Source organism: Panicum virgatum, chromosome 4N (assembly GCF_016808335.1).
Source record: "Panicum virgatum strain AP13 chromosome 4N, P.virgatum_v5, whole genome shotgun sequence".
In the NCBI taxonomy this organism is placed as follows: Eukaryota; Viridiplantae; Streptophyta; class Magnoliopsida; order Poales; family Poaceae; genus Panicum; species Panicum virgatum.
The window spans coordinates 34,254,955-34,282,703 of NC_053148.1; the positions used below are offsets into that span (position 1 = coordinate 34,254,955).

Consider the following 27,749-nt stretch of genomic DNA (forward strand, 5'->3'; position numbering starts at 1 on the left):
AGAGAGGCGAAGCCCTACCGGATTTTCGAGCCGGCGACTGCAGGTAACCAAAATTCTTCTACGCTTGACAAATAGCATGATTGTGTGTCCAGATATGTCGAGTAATTATTTTTGTTGTAATTATTTTTGTTAAAACAGTAGATTAGTAATCAATTTAATATCATGATTCTGTGTCCAGATATGTCGAGCAAGCTTCGTTTTCAAGTTCATTATGGTGACGGATATATTTCTCATGATGCGTATGGAGTAGATCTATCAGCTTTTGAACGAAGAAAGTGCGGAATAGATAAACTTTTAGAGAGGAGTTTTGGTTCCATACGCAAATGGTTTCACGAGATATTCAATGTGAATCTAAAGACTCATTTCCTAACCGTTCAGACTGTGACAAATTGGGGAACTGAAGGGGATTTCTGGGAGTTGATGCTTATAGCAAATACCGAAGAATGACGGACTTACATGCAAGCAGCTCTTGACCGTGGGTGGCCTCTTGCAATGCTAATTCAGATTCACCAGAAGGCAGGCCATTTCGGTGAAGGATCAACAAGTACATCATCTTATATGAACCAAGCAGTGGAACAAGAAAATAAAGATCAGAACATGCATGTCACAGAACCTGAGCCGCAAGGTATAGCTGATCAGGTAGGAGAAAAAAAAGATCAGAACGTGCATGCCATTCAACCTGAGCCGCAAGGTTTAGCTGATGAGGGTGAGCGGATACCTGGAATTGTGGAAGCTGTACAGAATGAAGACCAAGAGGCTCGAATGATGGAAGAATGTGGGGACTCATCAGACGATGAGGACTACCCGTTGCTAGGTGAATGGAGAGGCAAGGGTTTTGGAAATCCAGTGATACAGGATATTAGGAGTAATGAGTACGAATACAGAGAGAATGAGGTCGTGCAGGGGGGCAAAGTATCCTAGCATTGAAGCTGTGAAAGATGCTGTGAAGCTTTGGGCTATATCGTTGAGGAAGAAATTCAGAGTTGTCAAGTCTAGCAGCAAAGAATATGAGGTGAAGTGTGTCAATGGCGATTGTGCATGGCGAGTACATGCCTACAAGGGCAAGTACAAGACACACTAGGAGTGTTCAATTGTTACACCACATACATGTAGATTAACTGCTGTTGCTCAAACTCACCGTAACATCACATCCACTTTTGTTGCCAAGAAGATGTATGGGGTGATTCTGGACAAAATTGATTATGAGCCAAAATTGATAATGAGGGACATCGACGACCGTTTTCAATACAAAATCAGTTATGCAAAGGCTTGGCGGGCAAAACAAAAAGTGTTTGAGATGAGATTTGGTACTTATGAGGCATCATATGATAACTTACCTCACATGCTGTCAGCAATTGTGCAGAGAAATCCTGGAAGCGCGGCTGATATCTACATTGTACCGAGTTTAGATGGGGGACCTGGGTTTCTGCTTCGTGCTTTCTTCTGCCTTGGTGCATGTGTGAGGCAGTCATGTATTGCCTTCCTGTTCTATGTATTGACGGCACATTCTTGATAGGAAGATATAAGGGGGACAATACTGACAGCAATTGGAGTTGATTGCAATAAGCAGGTGGTTCCCATCGCCTTTGTTTTTGTTGAGAATGAGAACACAGAGAGCTGGTACTGGTTCATTGAATGTGTGAAGATTCACGTTGTTGCTGGAAGGCCTGATGTTTGCCTCATCAGTGACAGATATGCTGGTCTTCTAGCAGCAATAAGGCAACTACATGAAGGAAGTCGAGGACAGCCTCCTCTATGGCCAGATGTTGTGAGTAGGTGGTGCATAAGGCATATGGGTGCAAATTTTTTTGAGCGCTTCAAGAATAAGGAACTTATGAATTTGTTCAAGAGATTGTGCACTCAGAATCAGCAGCGGAAGTTTGATGCATTGTGGCAGATACTAGATAACATGTGCGCCGAGCTACTAAAGGAACAGACCTCAACCTCCAGCCGGAGACGTTCCGGCGGCGGACCTTTCACACAGTGGATTAAGGATGCACCTAAGGAGAAGTGGTCAATTCTATACGACACTGGTGGTCGTCGATATGGTATCGAGACAACCAACCACGCAGAGTGTTACAATATGGTAATGCATCATGTTCGTGGATTTCCTCTTGTTGGCATAGTTGAATTTATCATATACGGATGCACAAGGTACTTCAGAGAGCGGTACCAGGCAGCTGCTGTCTTACTTAATGATCCAGGTGTGACTTTTTGTAATAGGGTCACTAACTACATGAAAGAAAAGATTGAAAAGGCTCAATATCACAGAGTGGTCTCTATGGGCACAAAGGATCAAATGTTTGAGGTTTCATGCAAGGACAGGATAGGGCAGGGTGTCCGCAGACAAATGGTCGTTCATGATTGCTTGATAACACCAGAAGGCAAGGTTTTTTGCAGATGCAAGAAGCCACAGCTTCTTCACTTACCATGCTCCCATGTCATTGCGGCATGTTCAGAATCTGGGTTGGATCCTGGGGTTTTTGTTTCACAATATTACAGAAAAGAAACCGATGTGCACACTTGGGGCCATGAGATATATGGCATAGGCAGTCTGGGATCATTCACTACACCAAATATCTCTCCAATGTACATTCCCAATCCAGATGCTAGGAAAGGGGTAGGTCGACGGCAGACACTTCGTATCCGTAACGGAATGGATGAGTCTGAGGCAGGAAAGAAGAACAAAAGATGCAACCTGTGTGGAGCAGATGGTCACACTTACAAGAAGTGCCCTAAAATGCAAGAACATAATGCTGGTGCTGAAATTGGACCTTCTAGAAATCCCACCGATGGATTGCCTGCGGAGTTTGGAGCCCGTCGCGTCTAGATTTCGTTATGTGTGCATATGTATTTGAACCAGATGTATGGATATGTATTCCGACCTGTATGTGATAATTACATTTCATTATGTATGGATATGTATTTGCTCAAATTGTAGCATGTAATATTACGAAGGTCTTGTTCTGTGTTTGAATTGTTCTGTGTTTTGCTTGATTTGAATTGTTCTGTGTTTTGCTTTATTTGAATTGTTATGTGTTTTGTTTTATTTGAGTTGTTTTGTACTTTTCAACTCTCATTGACGAATTATGAAAAGAAAAATCAAAGACTCCGCTTTTGCAAGATGAGAAGTGTTCATGCATTTAATAGAGTTTCCACTGTACGCTCCCTGATTATATATATATGATGGTTGGAAGAACAATCCAAGAACACAGAAGAGAGTGGTAACTCAAAATTCATATCTCACTGGAAAAACTGGAAATTGTCCTGAAAATAGAAGTGTAGTTACGAATCATAAATTTTCGGTTTACAATACAGTTTTGTAACACAATGCTACGATTACAAAGCAGAGGTCTAAGACGTTCGTACTACTAGATAATTCAACAATGAAAATCATGGCATGTGCAACACGATAACCTCGTGTTGTGAGTAAACCTAACATGCCTTAGGAAATGTAAAATGCCGGGATTACATGGTGGTACTTTACTGAGTGCACCGGGGATATTTTCCCTTCCTAATAGCTTCAGACCCTGCTTCCTTAGCACGACGGGCCCTCTCTCGCTTCCTCTCCATGTCAGCTTCACGTTCCTCTGCCTTCTGACGTTCCACTTCTGCAATCCTCTTCTGAATGTCTTCCTGGTTTTTCTTGCGCTTCTCCTCCATCTGTTCTTCATGCAGCATTCGTTGCCACCTTTGTGTAGCCCACCTTGCTTGACGCTCCACGTGGTCCTTATCCTGCTGAGATTGCTCGGTGTCTAACCACTGCACGAAATCACATTGAGGCGGTGGAGTCTTTCCCCAAATCATGTTAGAAGTCATTACTAGATCAGAAAGTGACAAACTCTGATAGTGTTTTGTAGTACTTTTGCTCGGTCCTTGCCGTAATGCTTGGGCGGGTCGTACTCGTAATTCTCGCACATGAAGAATCTCTTGCCAAAGTCGTCCCACAAAACCCTTGATTTCATTAGTTTGCACAAGGATCCGCAAAACCACATAGGCACCTGGACTCCTTGGGGGACTGTTTCCGCCACCTTATTCCATGAAATGTACGTGGATCCTGAGGATGCCATGGTGTTGAGCCTTGGCAATCACAAGTGAGCAATCAGATTGCTAATATACTATATCAACGCTAATCAGTATCAGTAACTACACCTAAATGTACCACTAATCACTCCTAATAATAATTAATCTGATTGCTAAACTATTTTCTAATATTTTCTAAAAATGTTTCTAACATTTTCTATAATTTTCTAACATTTTCTACAATTTTCTAATATTACCTTTCATTTTTTTATTTTCTAATACTTCTCTAATAATTTTCTAGTATTTTCTAATATTAAATCTAACACTAAATGTACTATATCAACGCTAATCACTATAAGTAACTGCATCTAAATTACCACTAATCACTCCTAACAATAATTGAACTGATTGCTAATCTACAGTTTCAAAAAAAATTACAACATAATCTACTTATAAAATGTAGAAAATTTTAGTTACCTAAAGTCGCCGCCTTGAAAATCCGACAGAGCTTCGCCGCTTTGCCTCTCCCTCACCCCTCCTCTCCCTCCCTCCCTCTCTCTTCTTTTTTTTCTGGATTTTTAGTAAGCCAAATGGGGGTGACGGGGCAAACACCTTATATAGGGCTGGGGGGCCGGCCGCCCAGCTGCTGGGAGCCGGTTGCCCAGCTGCTGGGCGGCCAGGGGGGCCGGCCGCCCCGCTGTCGGGCGACCGGCCCCAGGGACCTGTCTGCAATTTTTTTCTTCTTTTTTTTGCGTTCAAGTCCCGGCCGCCGGCGGCCGGGCTATATTTCTGTAAATTTCTAAATCGAAAATATATTTTTGTAAAAACAGAAATAAAAAATATAAAAATAAAAAAACCGCTCCCCTTCTCCCTCCGCTAACGGGCCAGCCCAGCTGTTCCTCCCGCTCGCATCCTGCCGCCGCCCACCGCTCTGTGCCGCGCTCCCGCAGGCCCGCACGCGTTTTCACACCGCCCAACCCCCTCCAAAACCCCCTTTCCTTCTCGCGCACACCCTCTCCCGTCCCCCCCCCCTCCGGCGTCCGCCGCCGGCGACCGCTGGATCTCAACCGCCGGTGAGCCCCCACCCCACCTCCCCCTCTCTCCCCCTCCTCCTCGTCAGGCTTTAGTGTTCTCGTGCGCACTTTCCTTCGCTGCAGCGCGGCGGGGAACCCTAGCTCGTGGGCCCGTTTGACCGCGGGTAGGGCCGGCGTGGGGGGTTCCGGTGGGGGGTTCCGGGTGCTGGAGTGTTGAGGATGGGTCCGATTTGGTGGTTGGCCTTGTATGTCCCGACATGCTCGTTGGACCAGAAGTCGGGTTCCCGAGGGTCGTCTGTGCTGGTGTCCCCTGTTCTTCAGTTGGTTGGGCGCCGATTGAGTTTGTAGGTGTGGATGTGCCAAAAGAATTTAATAGGTTATCCAGTTAGCTGCATTTTAGAGATTTCGAAGTTTTAACTGGTCACCGGTCAGTTCAAGCATTTTTGTTCTTCCTGCCTGTTAAGTAGGGACCCCAACTGTTGTTGTTTCTGCTATTATTAGTTCTCACCAACTGATGTACTAGTTGCTGCTGCTATTGATGCTTTGCAGTTGGGTGCAGTGTCATGCATACTATATGGTGAAATGCAGTATACTATCATGGCCTTACTAAAAATCCTGCTTCGTCCTAATTTACCTTCAATCTATAGTTATGTACACTTGTTTGAACTGATTGTATCCTCTGTTTTCTTGCAATGCATATTTCCCTTCATTATGACAAGATATATTTTTTAGTTCGAATCTAATGACATCAACTTTGTGCCACAAAATTATGTATAAATAGAGTAACAGGTCAAAGCCTTGCCCTACTGAAATGAAATAAGCATTGTAATTTTAAGTGGAGGTTGTAGTAATAATATTTTCAATATTTCCTGAACCACATATCATGCAGCTTTGCTTTCTCCTGTTTTCTAACCAGTTCACTTGTTTTTATGTTTTCATTTGCTGAAATAGTGCTATCAACCATGGTAATTTTTTGTTATTTCTAGTTCAGGATTCAGATGTTAGTGACAGAGGTGCTCAGGGCAGGACCATACATCTCTAGGTTTTCTCGACATGCATGCAAAGTATATACCACTAGCGAAACTTATTGTCAGAACAGTTTAATTGTAGTATGCTTTTGTGTTCTAGCAAAATACAGCTCTTGCCTCAAGAGAGGTTGCAGACTGTAGTTCGCTGAACGAATTATGAAAAAATTACTGCATACCTGTTTCGTGGATCCCTGACTTGTGAATTGTGTGGTTCTTTCATTTTAAGTTGAGTTTTTAAAAACGTAGTGTGCATGCAGTTGCTTGTTTTAAACTCTGGGATAAAGTGGGGCTTTTGTAGCTTGAATCCTTTTTATATGCATACAGTTGCTTGTATGACACTATGGAAAATTATGAGCCTTTTGTAGCTTCAATTATGTCACTGTACAATTTATTTTGCGACGCTTGCCAGCTTATAGCTTCCTCAAATTCAGGTTGCGAGATTTTCCAGCATTGGTTGTTCAGTTGTTTCACAATTTAAAAAACCTCAATTTCTGGACGTGCATAGAAAAATAAGTTCTTTCAGCTGTAGTGAGACAATGCCTACAGCTCCAGCCAATGGTGATTCGCAGAGTGGCCTTCAGCGCAACTATCAGGTTGTTGTTGCTGCCACTCGTGACTTGGGCATTGGGAAGGATGGGATCTTGCCATGGAAGCTTCTTGGTGACCTTAAGTTCTTCAAGGAGCTTACGCTTTCAACATCTGACCCTGCCAAGAAGAATGCAGTTATAATGGGAAGGAAAACATGGGAGAGCATTCCTGTTAAGTTGAGGCCATTGCCTGGTCGTTTGAATGTCATACTTACTCGATCTGGCAGTTTTGATTTTGCAACAGTAGAAAATGTTGTTATCTGCGGAAGCATGAAGTCTGCCTTAGAACTTCTAGCATCAACTCCATATTGCTTATCAATTGAGAAAGTTTTTGTTATAGGGGGTGGGCAGGTACTGAGGTGAGCTATTAGCCTTTTGGAAGAATATATTGTACATGTACTCTGTTGTTACATGCAACTCCGCTTTAATGCTTTTCACTCTTCTACATATGTAGGGAGTATCTTAATGGACCTGCATGTGAGGCCATCCATCTAACTAACATTCAGTTGAGCATTGAGTGTGACACTTTCATCCCACCAATTGACTTCTCAGTGTTCCAACCATGGTATTCATCTTTCCCGGTGGTAGAAAGCAACATTAGGCATTATTTTGTGACCTTTGTTCGTGTTAGAAAATCACTGGCAGAAACTAATGACTCAGATGGAAAGGAATCAACTGAGGTTGATAGCAAGAACGACAAGTTTGGAATAGAAAATTTCTCTTTTCTTCCGAAGATGATATTTGATCGCCATGAGGAGTATCATTATCTTAATCTTGTTGAAGATATTATAAGATCTGGTGCTCAGAAAAATGACAGGACAGGAACAGGAACATTGTCAAAATTTGGGTGTCAGGTATTTCTCTTTAACTTTGAATATCTCATTTGAGCAACCAGAAAAATATAATGTCTTCGTTTTTCTTAATAGATGCGGTTCAACTTAAGGAAAAGTTTTCCTCTTCTGACAACAAAGGTATGTGAATATATTTGTAGTTTTCAAATTTAATGCAGTCAGAACAATCAATTGAAGCATGCACAAAATTGTTTTTGGTTTTATGGTTTGTAAGAAAAGAATCAAGGGGAGAATGGCATTAAGAATATGCTATATCTTTAATGCTTTGGGCTTGTTAATTTTCAAACATGTTTATTATGTTTCTTCTGTGCCTTTTTTTTCTTTTATTTACAGTAATTGCATTCAAGTTGATGCTGATTTAGTTTTGTTCTTTTATGATCCCCATAAGCTCTGTTTCAAGAATTTGACTGAGGTTCTGAATTGTTAATTTTTGTTGAATCATCTACAATAGTTATTGTCTTGACGAGACAGCTAGAGCCTAGAGCCCTTCCAATGTTTTATTAAGATGGGCGTATTGTCCGAGACTATGACTTGCTAGTGTAATAGAGCTGCATGCTTCATTTGTTGTTATTATACAAGTGACAGATGACAGTACATGCAGATGCAGTGCTAGTGTGCAACATTCTGTTTGATCATGCTACCACTTTGTAATGCACTCTTTTCCACGCATACTTGATAACTGTAGAACATTCCCCTGAACATTCAAATAGAGAGCTTTAAGGCTTTTCCCTGTCTGTTATTAAACATCAGGAGTCCAAACAAAAGAGTTTGAATAACTATGTTAATGTATTATCTACTATGATCTATGCAATGACATGTGCTCTTTAACAGAGGGTATTTTGGCGTGGTGTTGTTGAAGAACTCCTGTGGTTTATCAGTGGTTCAACAAATGCAAAGGTGCACAAGCTTAAAGCATTTTATTGGATCTAGTGCTGTCTTTAGCCAAACTTATTTAATCTTTCGGTTTATTAAAGCCATTTATAACTTAGTATGTATCCACAACCCACATTCCATGATGTATGCGCTTACCTCAATTTTTACGAAATCTACTAATCATTTTGCAACCTTTGTCTAGGCACAAACAAATTACATGCTGTTTTGATTAGGGAGTACCCGCAATTTTAGCAATTTCGTAAAGTTTTGTTTCATTTGTTACTCCCTTCAATTGCAAATGTGAGTCCTTTATAATTCTTCAACTTTTCACTAAACAATTTCTGGGTACTCCTCTTTTTTCTTTTATGCCATTTCCTAAATGCTAAGTTTATCAATAAATGGTTTCTCATCCCCCTCTCTACCTTCTTAGTAATATTCGCAGTAATCTAACTCATTGATAATGTAAGATTAAGCTGTTATTTTTTTTGTACTGTTTGCCTTACTATATTAATCCAAGGTATAAGGAGAGCCCGTTTATTGATCAAATTGTCATTTAAGCAATGTTACACTAAAAGGGCGTACCCAGTGCCGTAGGCTTCCCGCACTGCGCGGGGTCTAGGGAAGGGTTGTCTTTAAGCCCCAAAGCCTTACCCACACAAATGTGCAGAGGCTGGGGCTCGAACCCGGGACCTTCCGGTTACAGACGGTAGGCTCTACCGCTGCACTAGGCCCGCCCTTCTAGGAACTGTAGGACTTGTACATGTGGTAAGGCTAAAAGGAGAATTTGCAAAATGCAGTAGGGAGAGCATTTTCTGCAGAAAATAGTAAAACACCACCCATTTGACTAGTCATAGTAATTCTGATAAACTAGGTGCAACTTGTTCTGTAGAGTTTATCCACTCAGCTCCTACATTTGAAATATCTGCTAGTGCTGCAGTCATCTGACCATTTTCAGCAGTACTTGCACCAGAAACCACTGTTCCTATGCACTTAGGCCCTTTCAAATGTGAGAATTCCCCATATCCTGAAGGAATTAAAATGTTTCTTTAAATTTCCTTTTTTTCCCTCCATAACATGTCCATAGTTTTCTGCTTGGCTCACATTGGGCTCTGTGCCTCTACCAAATTTAGATTTAGTATACTGATGTATTATATTCATTCTTAGGTTTTACAAGAGAAAGGTATTCATATCTGGGATGGCAATGCTTCAAGAGAATATCTTGACAGGTATCTCTTGGATATAAGCTGCATAGAATTTGTACTTCGGTTCTTGATCTCTAATCTACCTGCCCGTCTTTTCTAGTGTTGGCTTGGCGCACAGGGAGGAAGGTGATCTAGGTCCAGTCTACGGATTTCAATGGCGACACTTTGGTGCTGAGTAAGCTTTCATTTATCCTCCCTTCCCTCCTATCTTGGTCTCTGTCTCTGTCATTAAATCTCTCTTTGCCATGTTGTCTAATAAAATGACATTTGATAGATATACAGACATGCATGCTGACTACACTGGAAAAGGTTTTGATCAACTAATGGATGTTATTGACAAGATCAAGAACAATCCTGATGATCGGCGAATAATTTTGTCGGCATGGAATCCTTCAGATCTGAAGAAGATGGCTCTTCCTCCTTGCCACATGTTTGCACAAGTTAGTATAGTTTGTCTGCTTGTTTTATGTCTAGTTTTTAACTATTGGGCCATTTTGATATGTCCAACATGTTACCCTTGTACTTTTTCCTCGTATTTTTTTCTCGAATATGCAGGAGAGCTGCGTATCTTTGCATTAAGAGGAAAAAGGGGGTTGGTCCAATTTACAGTAGACAGCACCTCACCTTGGACCAGAGTGAGGGCTCCAGAACCTTGTAGAATTATATTACATAAAAGGATGAACTTAGGACCTGACCACACAACACCTAACAGCCTAAACTTGCTCTACCAACCTTCCTGGGTTCAAGGCAACGAGCCCCTTAGCCCCAGAGAACCTCCATAGAAGGGATTCCTCCTTGATGGCCTGGAGAGCCCGCTCCAGATTTGGGGCCATCCCATTGAAGACACATGCATTCCTGTGTTTCCATAGGATCCAAGCTCCGAAAATACATAGGGAGTTGAATCCCTTCCCTCGTATTGAAGATTAGTTATTGTTGGAGTATATTGAGCCCTTGTGTATAGAGGCCCATCTAGAGGCCCATGTATAGGATCTATATATACCCACCCATCTAGGGTTGGAGGAATACACTAATAATTCCCTCCATTATGGTATCATTAGCCTAGGTTAATTTCCTCTCCTCTCCTCCCTCCTCACAGCCCCGCCGCCGCCGCCATGGCTGGCAGGCGGCCGGCGTCGCCTCCCTCCCCTCCCCTCTCTTCCTTCCCCTACCTCTCCTCCTCCCCTGCTCTGCAGCCTGCCGGCGCGTGGATCTCCCCCTCCCCTGCTCCGCAGCCCGCCGGCGCGTGGATCTCCCCCTCCCCTGCTCCGCAGCCCCCCTCCCCTGCTCCGCAGCCCGCCGGCGCCTGGGCCGCTCGGCCGCCCTACGCCGCCGTTGTGGGTGCTGCAGGGCGCGGATCCGCCGCGGGATCCGCTGTCCCGGCCACCGCAGGGCGCGGATCCGCCGCGGGAGCTCCCGTCCCGGCCGCCACGGGCCCCGGATCCGCTGCGGCCGCCCTGGTGGCGCTGCCCCAGCTCGATCTGGCCGCCGCCGCCGCTGACGGCGCCGCTGGGGAGGCTCCTGGCGGCCCGCAGGGGCCACTGCAGCCGCCCGGACAGGGCCTGCTGCCAGTGCAGGGGCCCCTGCCGGCTGCTGCCAGCGCTGCCCTACAGCAGGCGCCTGCTGCTGGAGCGGGTGGCGCAGCCGCGGGCGCGGGAGCCGAACCCGCGGCCCAGCACACTCTGCTGCAGGCTACGACACCCGATCCAGCCGCCGCTGTTGCCGCCGTCGCCGCCTACCGCACCGCGGTCGCTGCCGGCATGCAGCCCGCCGATCCCGCGTGGTCCGGCCTCGGGATGGCACCCGCGGATGCGCCGCTCGCCGCCGCTGCTCTCCGAGGGCAGCAGGCCGACGCCGCTCTCGCCGCGGCCCTCCTCGCCGCCAAGTCGGAGGCTTCGGCAGCCCAGGAGCGGGTCCGCATGGCAGCCCTCGCCTGGGAGCGCGAGCGCGCCACGGCCGACGCCCTCGCTCTCCGGGTCGCCGAGGCGGAGCGCTTCCTCCGCGTCTCCTCCGGCCAGCCCGTCGACCCCGAGCACGGCGCCTCGTCTTCCCACCAGGCCCCGCTCGCTGGATCTGGAGCCCGGTACGACCCGACCGACCCCATGGTCGCCCAGCTCCACCTCCAGGCCGCCGGCGTCCAGAACATCAGGGCCCTGGTCTCCGTCCTCCTCGACCCCGCGTCCTCCTATGGCCGCTGGCGGGACCAGGTCCTCACCCTCCGCCGCTATGCCCTCGACGACCACGTCCTCGTCGACTCGCCGATCGAGACACGCGACGTGACGTGGCTGCGCCTCGACAGCGTCGCTCTGTCCTGGATCTTCGGGACCATCTCCCTAGATCTTCAGGACCTCGTCAGGACCCACGGCGGCACCGCGCGGCAGGCCTGGGTGGCGCTCGAGGGGCAGTTTCTCGGCAATGCCGAGTACCGCGCCCTCCAGCTCGACGCCACCTTCCGCACCTTCGTGCAGGGAGATCTCTCCGTCGGTGAGTACTGCCAGCGGATGAAGAGCATGGCCGATGCTCTTCACGACCTCGGGGATCCAGTGTCCGATCGGGTCTTGGTGCTCAATGTCCTACGGGGACTGAGCAGCACCTATGACCACCTGAAGGGCTGGATCGCCCGCCAGAGGCCTTTCCCCACCTTCCTGCAGGTCCGGGACGACCTCGCCCTCGAGGAGATCACCAGGGGTCTCGCGCCCGGATCGTCCTCGCCCACCCCCGCCGCGCTCGTTGCTACTCCACCGGCCTCCTCCACTGCTCCTGCCACCTCCCTCCTTGGTGCTACACACGCCGGCCAGACCGGAGGAGGGGGGGGGGGGGGGGGCGTGGACGTCGCCGACGACGGGGTGGTGGTGGTGGTGGCCCTGGTGGCCCTGCTTCTGGGAACACCGGTACCGGTGGGGGCCGTCGGGGCGGCGCGCCGACACCGGCTCCGGCTCCCGCCCCTGCTGCTGGAGGTACGCCCTGGCCATCCTTCAGCAACCCATGGTCAGGGCGCATCTCGATGTGGCCGTTCCAGGGTCCAGGAGGGGGGCCTCGTCCTCAGCTCCAGCCGGCGGCCATGTTCACTGGCGCTGCTCCACTCTTCGCGCCTTCCTGGACCCCGCCCGCTCAGCCCAGCCAGCAGCCGACCTGGCCTGGGGGGTGGGACCAGGCCGCTCTGGCGCAGTCCTTCAGCACCATGGGACTGACGCCGCCGACCAGCACCGAGTGGATCGCCGACTCGGGCGCCTCGTTCCACACCACTCCCGATGCTGGTATCCTCTCTTCTGTCCGACCCCCACATCCCTCTTGTCCTTCTTCTATCATGGTCGGTGATGGGTCTTGCCTTCCTGTCACCGCCGTGGGTTCTGCTCGTCTTCCTCATGTTCTTGTTGCTCCTCAAATGGTTCACAACCTTCTTTCTATTCGCCAGTTTACTGCTGACAACTCCTGTTCTATCGAATTTGACTCTTCTGGTCTTACTGTGAAGGATTCGGCTTCCCGGCGTCCGCTCCTTCGATGTGACAGCCCGGGGCCCCTTTACACTCTTCGACTTCCTGCTTCCGCTGCCTCGCCTTCGACTTCTTCGTCTTCTGCTTTTGCCGTGACGGCTTCTTCCACCACCTGGCACCGCCGGCTTGGTCACCCCGGCCGCGACGTTTTGGCTCAGCTACGTCGTAGTACCGATGTTCCATGTACTAGGGCTCCTGCTGAGCACCTCTGTCATGCGTGCCAGTTAGGTCGTCATGTTAGACTTCCGTTTTCTTTTTCTTCTTCGCATGCTGCGCATGCTTTTGATCTCATTCACTGTGACCTGTGGACATCTCCTGTACTCAGCATGTCTGGCTATAGATATTACCTGGTCATTGTTGATGATTTTTCTCATTACTCTTGGACTTTCCCTTTGCGCACCAAGTCTGAGACCTTCCCCACCCTCCTCCACTTCTTTGCCTGGGTGTCTACTCAGTTCGGCCTCACCGTTAAGGCCGTCCAGTGTGACAACGGGCGGGAGTTCGATAACTCCACCTCCCGATCTTTCTTCCTGTCTCGGGGTGTTCAGCTGCGTATGTCTTGTCCGTATACCTCTCCTCAGAACGGCAAGGCTGAGCGGATGATTCGCACGACGAACGACGTCGTGCGCACCCTTCTGATCCAGGCTTCTCTCCCCCCGCGCTTCTGGGCTGAGAGCCTTCACACCGCCACCTACCTGCTCAACCGCCTTCCGTCCACTGCTTCTCCTGCTCCCACTCCACACCACGCTCTTTTCGGTACCCCTCCTCGCTACGACCACCTTCGGGTCTTCGGGTGTGCGTGTTACCCTAACACCTCCGCCACCGCTTCTCACAAGCTGGCGCCCCGCTCGACTCGTTGTGTGTTCCTCGGGTACTCCCCTGACCACAAGGGGTACCGATGCTTTGACCTCACCTCTCGCCGCGTTCTGATCTCCCGACACGTTGTCTTCGACGAGTCGGATTTCCCCTACTCCACCTCCTCCACACCTTCTTCTGATCCCGAGTTGGCGTCTCTGTTTCCGACTGACCCGGTGGTTCAGCCACCGTTACCGGTCTGTCCTTTTCCTGCAGGTTTTCCCGGCGCACCGGCACCACTTCCGGTGATCTCTGCTGCCCACGTGAACATATATTTTGCTTCGCTAATGATGTTTTTAGGAGTCAATGCACATAGCTTGCGTATAGTGTGATAACTTTGCCAACTAGAACACTTGCATTCAATGTCTAACAACTTCTGTCTTGCAGTTTTATGTTGAGAACGGGGAGCTATCCTGCCAAATGTATCAACGCTCTGCAGACATGGGACTTGGTGTTCCATTCAACATTGCATCATATTCTCTCCTCACTTACATGATTGCTCAAGTTTGTGGTATGTTCTTATATGCCTTGTTGTAAGGTTCTTGTTTACTGTGCATCATAATACATACCTAATTGGATATCCTGTATAATGATGTGTTAATTTTGATTAGGAAACATTAATTTTGTGAACTTCGTTTTTTCTCCCTTTTATATTTCTAGTCGCAACAAATCTTTACAAGCCATGCTGTTGTCATTCCAGTTTTATTTCTAGATGTTTTTGTAAATAGTTCTGAATAATTTATCTGATGCAAGGATTTGCTTGTCTGTTGCCCCCTTGTTTACCCTGGTGTTTCCTGTATCTAACTGATACAAGGTAAAGTAAGCTGTTTTGTAACTCTAACCCTTTGTATCTTAATGTTGCAAGGTCTTTCTCCTGGGGATTTTGTCCATGTTATAGGGGATGCACATGTCTACAGAACTCATGTTCGAGCTTTGGAGGAGCAAATTCAGAAGATGCCTAAGCCATTTCCAGTGAGCAATTCTAGACAAAATTGTTTAAAAACAAATACAAAATTTGCAGACTAAAATGAGATGGTTTGGCCTATGTTTGTAAACATACTGTGCCTGAATTCTATGCTGGCCTTTGTGCAGATTTTGAAAATAAATCCTTCAAAGAAGGATATTGATTCTTTCGTGGCATCAGACTTCAAGCTTGTTGGCTATGATCCTCACCAGAAGATAGAAATGAAAATGGCAATATAATGGTAACGTTCTGTCATTACTAAAGACAAGGACCATTTTCTTTTGTCGTTGAAAATTTCCTTGGCACAGGACAAAATGCTAGTGCTTTCTGGCTGTTGTTATTGAGTTTAGCCAGGATTAATCATTATTGCCAATTACATGCTACTACGCCCTCGTACTGTTGTGTTGCTCTTTCCATTCCTGATATTATAGAGTTATGTCAGTAACCGTGCACTGTTCTGTTCATCCTTTCATCACTGAACATTTAGGCCGTAGCAAAAATCTTGATATATCTGCATTGCTTCACCGTGATCCATGTTTTCATGCAGGTGGCTCAGCTGCAATACTATATTCTACAAGCTTGGCGAAATTAGTTGGACTACTACTATACTAAACATTAACCGGGCATGGCACTAGCTTGTTTTTGGTGATGGTGCTGAATGTTGGTTCACTGGGAGACGTCCCCCCACCTCCCCGGCCTATTTGCGATTGTACTCTGGTTGCCTTTAACTCTACAAGACCCGCTGCCCTTTTACCCGGAGCTGGTGTTGATGAGTCATTGCGAGTGAGAGCTGCTTCTGGGCAACGCCCTGTTGCAATGGTCGACTGGCGTGTTGCCCCCGTGACGATGTACTTCATCTACCTCGTGAGATACCCGTGTCACATAACTCGTGTACTTGCTAAAACTCGGCACTGATTGATGCCTACATGTGTGCTTTGTCTTGTTCATTTCCTTTCAACGTCAGATAACGACCTGAATGCTTAGGGCATGCGTTCCGCTGCGTTTTTCGCCCCACCATGTGACTGGAAATCCGAGTGCCGTGCTTTAGGAAGCTAAGTACTACCTGTAGTCCGTTCTCCTTTTTCAATCTTCCTTTTAAATCTTGCCCACGTGAAGTGCCGAAGCTGAAACTGGCAGAGTCGGTTTCTCCAAACTCAGCCATATAAGGTCAGGGTTCGCCATGTCGGCCTCATCATTGTTTTCTTGTGTACTTTTGAACAAGAATAGAGTTTCCACACTAAATAAAATACTTGTAAACACGTAACAGCTTGACTCTTCTTTTTTGCTCGTGGTGAACTGCTGCCACAAAGATGGCGAACTGCGAGAGGGTCGCCGGATCTCATTGATATAATGCCATCGGCTGCTTGGGTACCTTCGTACTGCTGCTGGTACTCAGCTATTGGCTGAGCAGCGGATGCCGGTGCTTGGCATCCTCTAGCCTGTTGATGCTGAGGTGACGAAGGCGAGTGGTACGCCGCCAGCGGCTGGGTTCTCTGAAGAGTTTGCTGCCGGACGTATGGTGCCTCGGCAGAAGCTGATGCCTGCCTGCAGGTCCAGCTGATGATCCTGGTTGGGACTAACACGGCCTGGGAGTAACATTCTATACCGAGTTCATCAGGATGCTCGACTGGTCGTTCAAAGTGTGATGCATAGCTTCGTCGAAGCCGACTGCACGACCAGTTTCAAGGAATCAATCATTCTGGGGATCCTCCTTGTCGATTTTTACGTGGGACGAAATCATCAACCTACATATGAATTCTATTACCCCTCAGTTGGATCTCGTCAGCTTGATTTCGGTCAACTGCCAATTCCCCATTCTTTGCCAATCTGGTACAATTACGACAAGCTATAACATGTGGCGTAGAGTACAATCACGGCAAACTATAACTCGGGCTGGGTTGAGTGGAGCTCGGAGTGGGAAGGGGGGACGAGTTGGGCCGGCCTGCAGCGGTTGGATAGTGGGCTAATTAAGCCCAATATGCCACGTATAGCTGAAAAGCCTGTTTTATGGTCGTATTTTTGCATTTTATAATACATATAAATGTTATATATTATATGCATAAACTTTTTGCCAAAACTTTTGGGTATTCAACTGAATACCCATAAATACATATGAGGGCCGCCCCTGCAGCGGGCTGTATTAATTAATTTGCACGTCCACAAAAGTGAAAGGCAGCGTGATTACTGTCATGTGGAAGATTACTGTTGAGGAGTCATTGCTCTAGTGCTCTTTCAACTGCCATTGTCACTTTCAGCGTCCAAGTCAAGCAGAGAATGAAGAAGAGGGTGATGTCTGCAGGCTACGCCGGAACGGCCTGAGATTCCGAGATAGGTAGCCCACGGCGGCCTTGTGTGGGAATGTGCGAGCTCTGGGCTGAGGCTGACCCTGAAGGCCTGAAACAAGAACACACAGAGAGAGGAAACTAAGCATAGGTTGAGAAGTGGACTCCTGCAGCTGCTTCTTTTTTTGAAAAACAGTGCAGACGCAAATGCCGGTATTGACAATGACACCCCGGTCAGATAAAATGGGCGAATTTTGGAAAATTCGGACTAGGATTCAGTTGTTTGGCCAGCCAATGAATTTATTTTAAAATAAAATTTGGATAGAACTTGATGGAAATTTGGGCATTGAACCCCACTGTAGTATATGGTAGGGAGAATTGGGAAGATATGGTGAAAAACTGAGAAAGATGGTGAAATCATACTGTTTCAGTATTTAATAACTAGAGAGGTACAAAACAGGTCTATAATTAAGATTTATTCATATTTTTATTCATATATATGGACCGTAGTCATGGCATAAAAAAATCAACTCCGATCAAATTTATGGGATGATTCGGTTTCGTCATGGTCCCGACCAAAATGGACGAATTTCGTTGAAATTTGGTCATTTCGCTAGACCCCTGATAATCAGAGATTGGGAACAACGATTTATCTGAGCATATTCAGATGTTCAGGAAGTTCATGTACAGTCTTGTACCGATCATTCCGATCTGCGACAGAAGCTGATGCCTGCCTGCAGGTCCAGCCGATGATCCTAGTTGGGACTAACACAGCCCTGGGAGTATCATTCTATACCAAGTTCATCAGGACACTCGACTGGTCGTTCAAAGTGTGATGCATAGCTTCGTCGAAGCCGATTGCCTAACCAGTTTCAAGGAATCAATCATTCTGGGGATCCTCCTGTCGATTTTTACGTGGGACGAAATCATCAATCCACATATGAATTCTATTACCCCTCAGTTGGATCCCGTCAGCTTGGTTTCGGTCAACTGCCAAAGTGCCAATTCACCCATTCTTTGCCAATCTGGTACAAGTACGACAAGCTATAACATGTGGCGTAGAGTACAATCTCACGACAAACTATAACTCGGGCTGGGTTGAGTGGAGCTAAGAGAAGGAAGGGGGGAGGTGTTTGGTGAAAGGCTCTTGTTTGGTTTTAGTAATTGAGTGACAATTTAGGTGGACTAATAAGTATTTATATTGAGATACACAGGTGATTAGTCCACACAAAGACACTAGTATGAGCAACATGTGCCATGGAGGAGAAATAACTAAGTGTTGATGCTATGCTTGTCGGTGCTCAGACCCGGCGGCCTAGCACCAACTAATAATGATGCTGCGTGTCTCTAATCCCAGATGGTTGATGCAAGAGGCAACATAGTAACGCACGGATTTATCCTGATTCCGGCCGCAGGGTCGTACGTCCAGCAAAGGGGTGTGCGAGGGCACTGTACTGTCTTGCACCGAGGGTGCATGTAGTAGGGGGTACAAGCGAGGCGAGAGAGGGAGGGAAGCTCCCAAGTCTCTGCTAGAGGAGAAGTTGATTGAGGCAAGTGCCAATATCGGGGCTCAAGAGCGTGTGTGCTCTGTGAGTTGTGCTGAGTGTACTGTTCTGCCCAGATATACAGATATATATATACAAGATAGAGCCCGTCTCCCCCTTTTATAAACACAAGGAGGGGCGGTGTACATGTATGGGAGGAGGGAGAAGTCGTCGTTCTTCCCCGAATCGGGGGCGCACTGTGGCCATCTACTATAGAAAGTACATTGTGGGGTATGGCGCCTGGCGTGGCAGTTGTCCTGGGTGTCGTCCTTGGTCCTGCGGAGATCGCGCCGGCGTCCTTGTGGCCCCTGCAGGTGGCGTGGTGGTCGCTGTGGAGAGTACGTCTTCCAGGCGTGGCGTGGCAGCGTCCTGAGGGCCCTGCAGGTCAGGGTCTTGATCTAGTCAAGGCACGGGCCGCGTTCGAGGGTCGCGCCCATACCTGTCGAGGTTTCTGCAGCAGAGGAAGGTACACGGAGTTGGCAGCACAGTGGCGGCAACAGAGCCGGGCACGTCAGTACAGGGCGTCGCAGGTTCCCACAGTGTTGCCACAGGGCCGGGGATGGTGGAGCAGTGACTGGAGTTGGCGGACAGGACTCCGGTCACTGCTGCTGTGCAGCGTGGTGGCCTGACGCCGTCTGATCTGGGTGCCGCGGCGGAGTCGTGGGCATTTAACGCCTCCGTACGGCGTGCGGGTGAGTGGATGACGGTTTGTCCTTTCCATCGAGGGGTGGCCTCAAACGAGGCGGAGCCGATCTGCTTGCTCGAGGGTAGGTCGCTACCCTCGAGCGAGACGGAGCCGTGGGGCGCTATCGAGGGTCCCGGCGGGGAACCCTCGAGCGTGGTGGAGTTTGCCCCGCGGGTTCGAGGGGGCTCGGATGGGTCGCACTGTGTTGTTGGGCCGTGGATTGGGCTTCTTTGAGTCCTTTCCTTTCCTTCAGATTGGAGAAATGTTGTAGGCCTTTGTGGGCCCGATTGCCTAACATGTGTTTGTGTTTTAAGGGTGATTTAGTCCCCTGGTTAGGGTGCCCCTAATCATGGTACCTGACAGTAGCCCCCGAGCCTTTGTAGGGGTGGGCATCAGCCCTGCAGAGGCTTGACCCCTCGAAGGTGCGACCCGGATGCTGACCGTGGGGATCTTAGTTTGCCCGGTGGGGGCGCGATGGTGCTCCGGAGAGCGTTGTCGGAGGAAGTTGACCCAAGGTAGGGGTTTCTTGTCGGAGAAGCAGTGAGGAGGCCACTCCGAGTTGTCTATGCAGATCATAGTCACCTCGAGCACCACGACGTAGCCGCTGGGGTCGTCGCCATTGTGCTGATGAGGGCGTTCGAACAGGTCTGCAGAGGGTTTGATCCTAGAATGTGCGAAGTTTCCTCCGCGGGGGCACATCAGCACACCCGCGGGTGTAGCCCCCGAGGCCTTGGAGGTGTGCTTGCACTCGTCCAAGGGCTATATGCGTTGCCCTGCACATTCGATTGACTGGAGTGGCTGTCCAACGTCTTTTTTAGCCGGCCTCGGCATTTTTCATGCTGGCGCAGCGACTCGTGATTCTATTGAACCACCTGGCAGGCGCGCGTTAAGAGTGGGGGGGGGGGGTGGTTCGGTTAACCATGTAGAACTTCACAATCGACGGTTGCCGATTCATTCGAGGGTGCTGTGATGCGCGAGGAGCCCCCGAGCCCCGGCCTGCGAGAAGGCGTCCAGGGGTCCTTTGACTTTGTTACGTCCCTCGTCGCCCTTCCGCAGGGAGGAGGGATGAAGCGCAACATGCTACCCCTACCCGTGCCGCGAGCTATGGCTGCTTCAGTGAGCTGTTATCGGGTGGTTCAAGTGGACGTCTGTGCTCCGTTCGATAAGGGTCGGCTTGCGGTCCGTGGACATGTCACATAAAGTGCCCGCAAAGGTTCGCTAGGCAGGGCTCGGACCCGTTCGATAGGGTCCGAGGGCTCGATGCTCTCCCTCGATGGGATCCCCTTGCTAGGCACCCTCGTCTGGCCTTGAACACTGCGTAGGATGTCTCGAACTCCGCATTCGAGGGTAGCATGTTTGGCACATCCATGCTGTCCCTAACTCTGGCGATCTGGGGCGCCTGTTGAACCCTCGATGGGCCAGGCTTCGAACCCCTGATCAGTAAGGCCTCAAAATTTATTTCCTTTGTCGGTTTGGAGGGAATATTTCGTAACGGTTCGCTTAAATGGCGCGGAGTCGCCGGTCGTGCGCGCGGGTCTCCCGCTGGTCGTGGGCGATGTGGCCCAGTACACGTAGCGTGGTGCGGGGTGCGCCTTTTCAGGCGCCTGCCTCAGGTAGGCGAAGAGGCGTGGGCGGCAGCTGACGGATGGGACGGCGCTACAGTCCCGCTGTGCCCCACTGGTTACTGTGCCGCAATTATTCCGCGCCCCACTAGTTACTGTGCCGCAATTATTCGCTGGGTGCGCGCGTGGGGGACTCCGTGGTCGTGGGTCATAGCTGTCGGTGACAGGAAAATCTACCGCATTCAATGCGGCGGATTCGGGCAGTGGCGGCGAGTCCGCCCGTCTTGGTGGATAAAGGCGGGAAAGGAGGGATCGTTCGGGCTCACCTGGCCATCTTGCCTTCGTCTCCCCTGCCTTCTCCGCCTCCCCTGCATCCAGAGCCGAGAGCCGAGAGCGAGAGGAGGAAGAAGAAAGAGAGAGCGAGAGCGCACCTTAGCCATCGCAGAGCTTGCTTCCCCGTGTTCCCCGGTGATTCGAAGCGATGTCGGAGATCCAGGAGCCATTGCCGTGGGGGAGGTCGACCGCTACCGCGGCGGTGTTGGAGCATCTGGTCGCCGATAGGCTGCTGCCGATGAACATCAACTCGGAGTGGCCGGCGTGGATTCCCCCGCGGCCGGAGGAGACCGAGCCGAATCCCCCCGACGGCTACATCATGAGTCTTACGCGGCTCCACGAGAGGGGATTCGGCGTCCCCGTTGGCAGATTCATGCGGGCGCTGTGCAACTACTATGAGGTGGAGCTGCACAATTTCGGCCCCAACTCCATCTCGCAAGCGGCGGTCTTCGTCGCCGTCTGCGAGGGGTACCTAGGGATCGAGGCGCACTGGGATCTGTGGATCCACCTCTTCCACGGCGAGCTCTATATCGAGAAGATCCCAGGCCAGCTGAAAAGGTTCGCCCGCGCCGACGGTCTGATGCTCCACTTGCGGATAACCCGGTCGAACCTGTACATCCCCAACAGGATGACGACGAACAACGCCGGGTGGTTCTATCTGCGCAACTATGGCAACCGGCTCCCGGCGTTCACCAACAAGGTGCTCCGGGAGAGGCCGGAGAAGTGGGGCTGGGGGGTGCCGCCCCAGAGCAAACAGGCCACGCTCGAGGTCCTCACCAACGCGTTGCAGCGTTTGGCGAGGAAGGAGCTGATGGCGGCGGCCGTCATCACGAACTTCCACTAGCAGAGGGTGATTTCTCTCATGGAGAGGAAGCTGCTGATCTTCGACCTTACCCCCGAGGCCCTGTACGCGGGCTCGAGGACGTTGAACGTGCTGCTCCCCCATAACATTGCTGCCCGGAGGGCGAAGAGCTCGGTGGCGGAGTTCCCCGACAACCCAGATGATATCTGGGCAATCAAGATGCGCCCCGAGGAGGGGTATACTTCTGTGGTGAGCTTAAGTTTTGATTCGTTGTCGATTTGTGCTATTTCCTCCCCACTCCTTGCTCCTGACTCGGTTGCGTTTGCAGGGGGTGAGCCACAAGGGCAATGTCTCAAAGCCCCCAGTCCCGGAGGAACGCCAAGCCAACCGCCTGCGAGATGAGGCGGCGAATAAGAAGAAGGATGCGGCGAAGAGGGAGAGAAAAGAGAAGCACGCCAGGGAGGGCAAGATTGTAGAAGCGGAGGGTGCTCCGCGGCCCACCACGCCCGAGTCCACCGAGGAGGAGGACTCCTCGGGTGGTGAGCTCAACTTTTTGGATGACGACGAGGTGGCGACGGGCGCGAGTTCCCCGCCAGTCTATCGAGGGGCTGGCGGTGAGGGCTCGACGGTGACACTGGGCCAGGAGAGGCTCACGCTAGGGTCGCTGGTGGATCCGCCCGCCGCGAGGACAGAACAGAGGTCGCCTATGCCGGCGGCGGGGCAGAGGTCACCCCCGCCGGCGACGGGTAGGCGGACACCCGTGCCCGCGGTGTCGACGGGCAGCGGTGGGTCCGCGGCGAGTGCAGAGACGCCTGCACAGACGGTCTCGAGGCGCCAGGCCGACCCAAGGGTGGCGCCCTCGGGCCAGTCATCGGGAGGCATCAGCGTGCCGTGGGCCCGGAGGAGCGGCACGGGCAAGCGCAGCATGAGCGCTCGGTCAGGGTAAGTGATCTTAATTTTATCCTTTGCATTTATTTACTCGACCCTCCAATCCTGCTGACTTCAACATTTCTTTCCCGATTGCCCGGCTGCAGGGCAACCACCAAGGATGTGACCCGTCTCGCGCCGACCAAGGCCCTCAAGACCGGGGCGTACGCGATGCCACACTCGGCGCCGCAGTCCCCCATCGGTGTGGACCCGGTCTTGGAGGTGGGGGCCGTAAAGCACCGAGAGGCGGTGGCTCGAGGGGCCCAGGAGGCCCAACTGGCCCGAGCGCTGGAGAGTGGGGGCGACGCCAGCCAAAACGGCATCGTAACGGCCGCTCGGGCTGACGCCGAGGAGGAGGCCGGCCGGGGTGGCGCGGATGCCGCCGCCTGGCTGGACATCGAAGTCGAGGCCGGTCGGGGCGACGCGGATAGCGCCGCCCAGCCGGTCGCCGGAGGATGAGCTGGTGGGGACGCACAGGAGCGCCCTGCCGACCAAGGAGAGGGGGAGACCCCCAACCCCGAGCCCCCGAGGGCTGGGGCCGAGTGTGTCACGGAGGAGGAGTCGGCGCCAGGGGCGCCAGTGATGGAAGAGACCCGCATCCCAAAGCCTGTGAGGGCCGGGGACGAGGGCGCTGTCGCAGTGGCGACGGCGCATACAACGCCGAGGAATGTAGATCCAGTGGTGGAGCTGCCGCTGAGCAGCGACGAGTTCGGGGATTCGAGGGACATCGACCACGCTACTGCGGCCAGCGCCGCCGACCAGATTGCCGAGTTCGTGTCGGCCTCCGAGGAGGTGCTCAGCGCGGGGACGTCCGAGGGGCCCCGTCAAGGGGCGATCATCCAGTCCGGGGACCCCTTGGAGTTTCTCCGCAACGAGCGGGAGGAGGAAGCGGCCTGGAATGCGCAGTACGAGGTCGGCTCTCAGATTTAGGACAACCTTGACCACGCCTTACAGCTTCATAGGACGACGGACTTTCAGATCAGCAAGGTAGGTGCCTTTCCCCTGGTTATTGCTCGTGTCCGGTCTTGTATTCGTGTGCTTTACTCACGTCCTTCCACTTGCAGCGGCTGAGGGAAATCTCGCACAACAAGAGTGCCGAGCTGACCTGATTGTACTCCCAGGTGCGCTGGCTTGGGCAGTACAACGCCGACTTGGTGCTCTGGACGATCGACGCCAACACCCTGGTGACCAACATGGGAGCGCGCCAACGTGCGTTGGAGGAGGAGCTGGCGAAGACCTCCAGCGTGCGTGACACCCAGGGGGCCACGGTGGAGCAGAGAGCCCAGGAGGCCGAGGCACAGGCTGCCGAGCTGCAGCGAGCTAGGACGGCGCTCGAGCAGAAGGAGGCTGAGCTCCAGCACAAGGAGGCCGAGCTCCATGGCAAGGAGGCCGAGCTCTTGCGCGAGAAGGCGACCGTCGCCACGCTCACCGGGACCCTCGAGGAGAAGGAAGCGGCCATCCAAAACGCGGAGGCCACCCTCAAGGAGAAGGAGGAAGCCGCGCGGGTCCAGCAAGAAGAGGTGCAAGGACATATCGCGGGTAAGTATCGAAATTTTGCTGTTGTTCGATTCTAGTTTATCACAACTTATCTTGGTTCCCCTGTTCAGAGCTGAGGAAAAAGGTGGCGGACGAGACCGCAGCGAAGGAGGCTGCCAACACCGTGTTCACTACAGTGCACGACGAGTATGCAGAGCTGGAGCGGACTGCTGTGAGTGTGTGTCAGGAGCTCGAGGGGGACGGTGCCTTGTCTGGCAGCTCGGTGGCCGGCCGCCTGCGAGCGCTAGGAGGTCGGATCGCCGAGCATGCCAAGAGCACTTTCTGCCTCGGTGTCCTACGAGCCCTCGCCGTGGCCTCGACACACTACGACATGGACCTCCGGTTGGTGTCGTCGGGGTACGTCGTCCCGACCGACACCGATGCGGATGCTGCGTCGGCCATCATGAACAATGTCGCCGCCGCCGCCGAGGAGTTCGCCTCCGTTTTGGCTACGAAGCTTGAAGCCGACATCCCTCCGATAGCTGAATTTGATGCTGTCAAAGACCCATAGAGGGGAGAGGATAACCTGTAGGGAATCTGGGCCTCTGAGCCCATGTAAATAAGTTAGTACTTGTCGTAGTTGTACTTCTAGATTAAGTAATTCGTTATTGTGTATCGACGGTGTGACCCATCGAGGCCTTGTGCATTCGAGCCCTCGTTTTTTCTACTTTATTTCCGTGTTCTCGTATATGCTTTAGATAGGTTTCAGCGAGGAAGTTGTCATTCATAAATGTTTTAGGCGTAGGGAGGTGAGTGGGGATGCCGTATCCCGGAGGCGTAGGCGGTCCCGCGGCTTTGCCGATGCCGTTCCTTAGTCGCTTATGCCTTGCGTCTACCTTTCTAAGTACACGAGAAATTTAGATATGGATTTTTTTTTGAAAAAATGTTGGCGATTTTTGGGGACGTTCGGGGGTTCCCCCCGTAGTAGCCCCCGAGGGAGGCTTGGCTTTGCCGAGGGTAAAGCCAAGCGTATCTCAGTGTTCGTGCGCATCTGAGCCCCCGAGGGTTCAGAGAGTTCCCAAAGATAAATAAGTAAAGCATACTCCTTTATTGCTTCGGGAAATCTTAAATACGAGTACAAACGATGTACAAATAGCTTGGTATTCTAAGGATAGAAGCGACGTAGCTGCTGTATGTTCCAAGCATTGCGGAAGACTTCGCCATTCTCGTTCTCCAGCTTGTATGTGCCAGGCTTGAGTACTTCAGCGATGATGTACGGGCCTTCCCATGGCGGTGAAAGCTTGTGGCATCCCCTGTTGTCCTGTCGAAGCCTCAACACCAAGTCGCCCTTGTTGAGGTCTCGGCGTCGAACTCTCTGCGCTTGGTATCTTCGCAGGGATTGCTGATAGCGTGCTGAGTGTTGGAGCGCCACGTCTCGAGCCTCGTCTACTTGGTCCAACGAGTCCTCACGGGCCTGCTGGTTCTGCTGCTCTTGGTAGGCCTTGAGCCTCGGTGACCCGTACTCCAAGTCCGTGGGGAGCATGGCCTTGGCGCCATAGACGAGGAAGAACGGGGTAAAGCCCGTGGCTCTACTTGGGGTCGTCCTAAGGCTCTAGATAGCCAAGGGCAGCTCTGTGAGCCACCTCCGGCCAAACTTGTTCAGATTGTTGAAGATCCTTGGCTTGAGGCCTTGGAGGATCATGCCATTGGTACGCTCTACTTGCCCATTCGTCTGTGGGTGCGCCACAGCCGACCAGTCCACGCGTATGTGGTAGCTGTCGCAGAACGCCAAGAATTTCTTGCCCATGAACTGGGTGCCGTTGTCGGTGATGATCGAATTCGGGACCCCAAACCTGAAGACAATGTCATTGAAAAACAGAACAGTTTGCTCAGACTTGATCTTGCCGATGGGTCGAGCCTCGATCCACTTGGAGAACTTGTCGATCGCCACCAACAAGTGAGTGAAGCCCCCGGGCGCCTTCTGCAGCGGGCCAACGAGGTCTAGTACCCACACGGCGAATGGCCACATGATGGGGATGGTCTGCAGAGCGTGAGCCGGGAGGTGTGTCTTCTGGGCGTAGAACTGGCAACCCTCGCAGGTCCGCACAACGTCAGTGGCGTCGGCGACCGCAGTGGGCCAGTAAAAGCCCTGTCGAAACGCGTTGCCCATGAGGGTACATGGCGCGGCGTGGTGACCGCAGATGCCAGCGTGGATTTCTCGAATCAGCTCCTTGCCCTCGAGGATCGGGATGCAGCGTTGCAAAATGCCCGAGGGACTGCGCTTGTATAGTTCGTCGTCGATCAGAACGAAGGACTTGGCCCACCTAGCGATGCACCGTGCCTGAGCACGATACGAGGCTAGGATCCCTCGAATCATCCAGTCAAGGTACTGGGTGCGCCAATCTCTCGGGAGCGGGGCCTCGTCGATCTCCATTGCTTCCGCCTCGTCCACCGAGGAGGTCTCCAAGTCAGTGTCCATGGCCTCGGGCTCCTCCGTCGAGGGGTCCTCGGCCGATGGCTCCGTGGTCGCAGCCCCCGAGGGTCTAGGTGCCGCTCCAACGGCTTCCGCAGGGTTCTTGAAATTGACAGACGGCTTAGCGAGGTTGCGGGCGAAGACGTTCAGGGGAACGGTGGTCCGCCCGGACGCGATCTTGGCTAGTTGGTCTGCTTCCTCGTTGTACTTGCGCGCGATGTGGTTAAGCTCGAGCCCGTCGAACTTGTCCTCGAGGTGATGCACTGCGTTGTAGTACGCCTCCATCTTCTTGTCGTGGCAGCTTGCCTCCTTCATCACCTGGTCGATGATGAGCTGAGAGTCCCCCCGGACGTCAAGATGCTTTATGCCGAGCTCGATGGAGATGCGGAGGCCACCGAGGAGAGCCTCGTACTCTGCCATGTTGTTGGACGCCGGGAAGTGCAAACGCACCACGTAGCGCATGTGTTCTCCGAGGGGTGAGACAAAAAGCAGGCCCGCGCTTGCGCCGGTCTTCATCACCGACCCGTCGAAGTACATGAGCCAACATTCCGCTTGAATCTGGGGTGCGGGCAGCTGAGTGTCGGTCCACTCGGCTATGAAGTCCGCCAGGATCTGGGATTTGACTGCCTTGTGAGGTGTGTAGGTGAGGGTCTCTCCCATCAGCTCCACTGGCCACTTGGCAATCCTACCCGTGACCTCCTGGTTGTGGACTATTTCCCCGAGGGGGAAGGATGAGACCACGGAGACGGGATGGGCC

At 51.4% G+C, this 27,749-nt stretch overlaps 1 protein-coding gene across 3 annotated transcripts; it reads left to right on the top strand.

The window, feature by feature from the left end:
• Positions 1-4,945: 4,945 nt before the first annotated feature.
• LOC120670599 (bifunctional dihydrofolate reductase-thymidylate synthase-like) lies at positions 4,946-15,855 on the top strand. 3 transcript variants are annotated; one of them, XM_039950740.1, is made up of 13 exons: positions 5,049-5,096; positions 6,044-6,121; positions 6,517-7,031; positions 7,127-7,526; positions 7,599-7,643; positions 8,355-8,420; positions 9,561-9,622; positions 9,699-9,773; positions 9,873-10,038; positions 14,332-14,455; positions 14,810-14,916; positions 15,037-15,149; positions 15,456-15,855. In XM_039950740.1, the coding sequence occupies exons 2-12, from the start codon at positions 6,056-6,058 to the stop codon at positions 15,145-15,147; spliced, it is 1,737 nt and encodes a 578-aa protein (XP_039806674.1). In that variant the 5' UTR covers positions 5,049-5,096; positions 6,044-6,055; the 3' UTR covers positions 15,148-15,149; positions 15,456-15,855. The 3 variants fall into 3 exon arrangements, 2 of the variants coding, with proteins under 2 accessions (XP_039806675.1, XP_039806674.1); XM_039950741.1 differs by lacking the exon at positions 6,044-6,121 and having other exon boundaries at positions 4,946-5,096; XR_005673267.1 differs by lacking the exons at positions 5,049-5,096; positions 14,810-14,916; positions 15,037-15,149; positions 15,456-15,855 and adding an exon at positions 10,154-10,233 and having other exon boundaries at positions 5,255-6,121.
• The last annotated feature ends 11,894 nt before the right edge of the window (positions 15,856-27,749 follow it).

What these genes read in the sequence shown, in the direction of transcription:
- LOC120670599 (XM_039950740.1), top strand. Translation starts at nt 6,056, where the DNA reads ATGTTAGTGACAGAGGTGCTCAGGGCAGGACCATACATCTCTAGGTTT. An exon ending in GTGGTTCAACAAATGCAAAG is followed by an intron (nt 8,421 to 9,560) that starts GTGCACAAGCTT and finishes ATTCATTCTTAG; the next exon opens with GTTTTACAAGAGAAAGGTAT. An exon ending in AGATGCCTAAGCCATTTCCA is followed by an intron (nt 14,917 to 15,036) that starts GTGAGCAATTCT and finishes GCCTTTGTGCAG; the next exon opens with ATTTTGAAAATAAATCCTTC.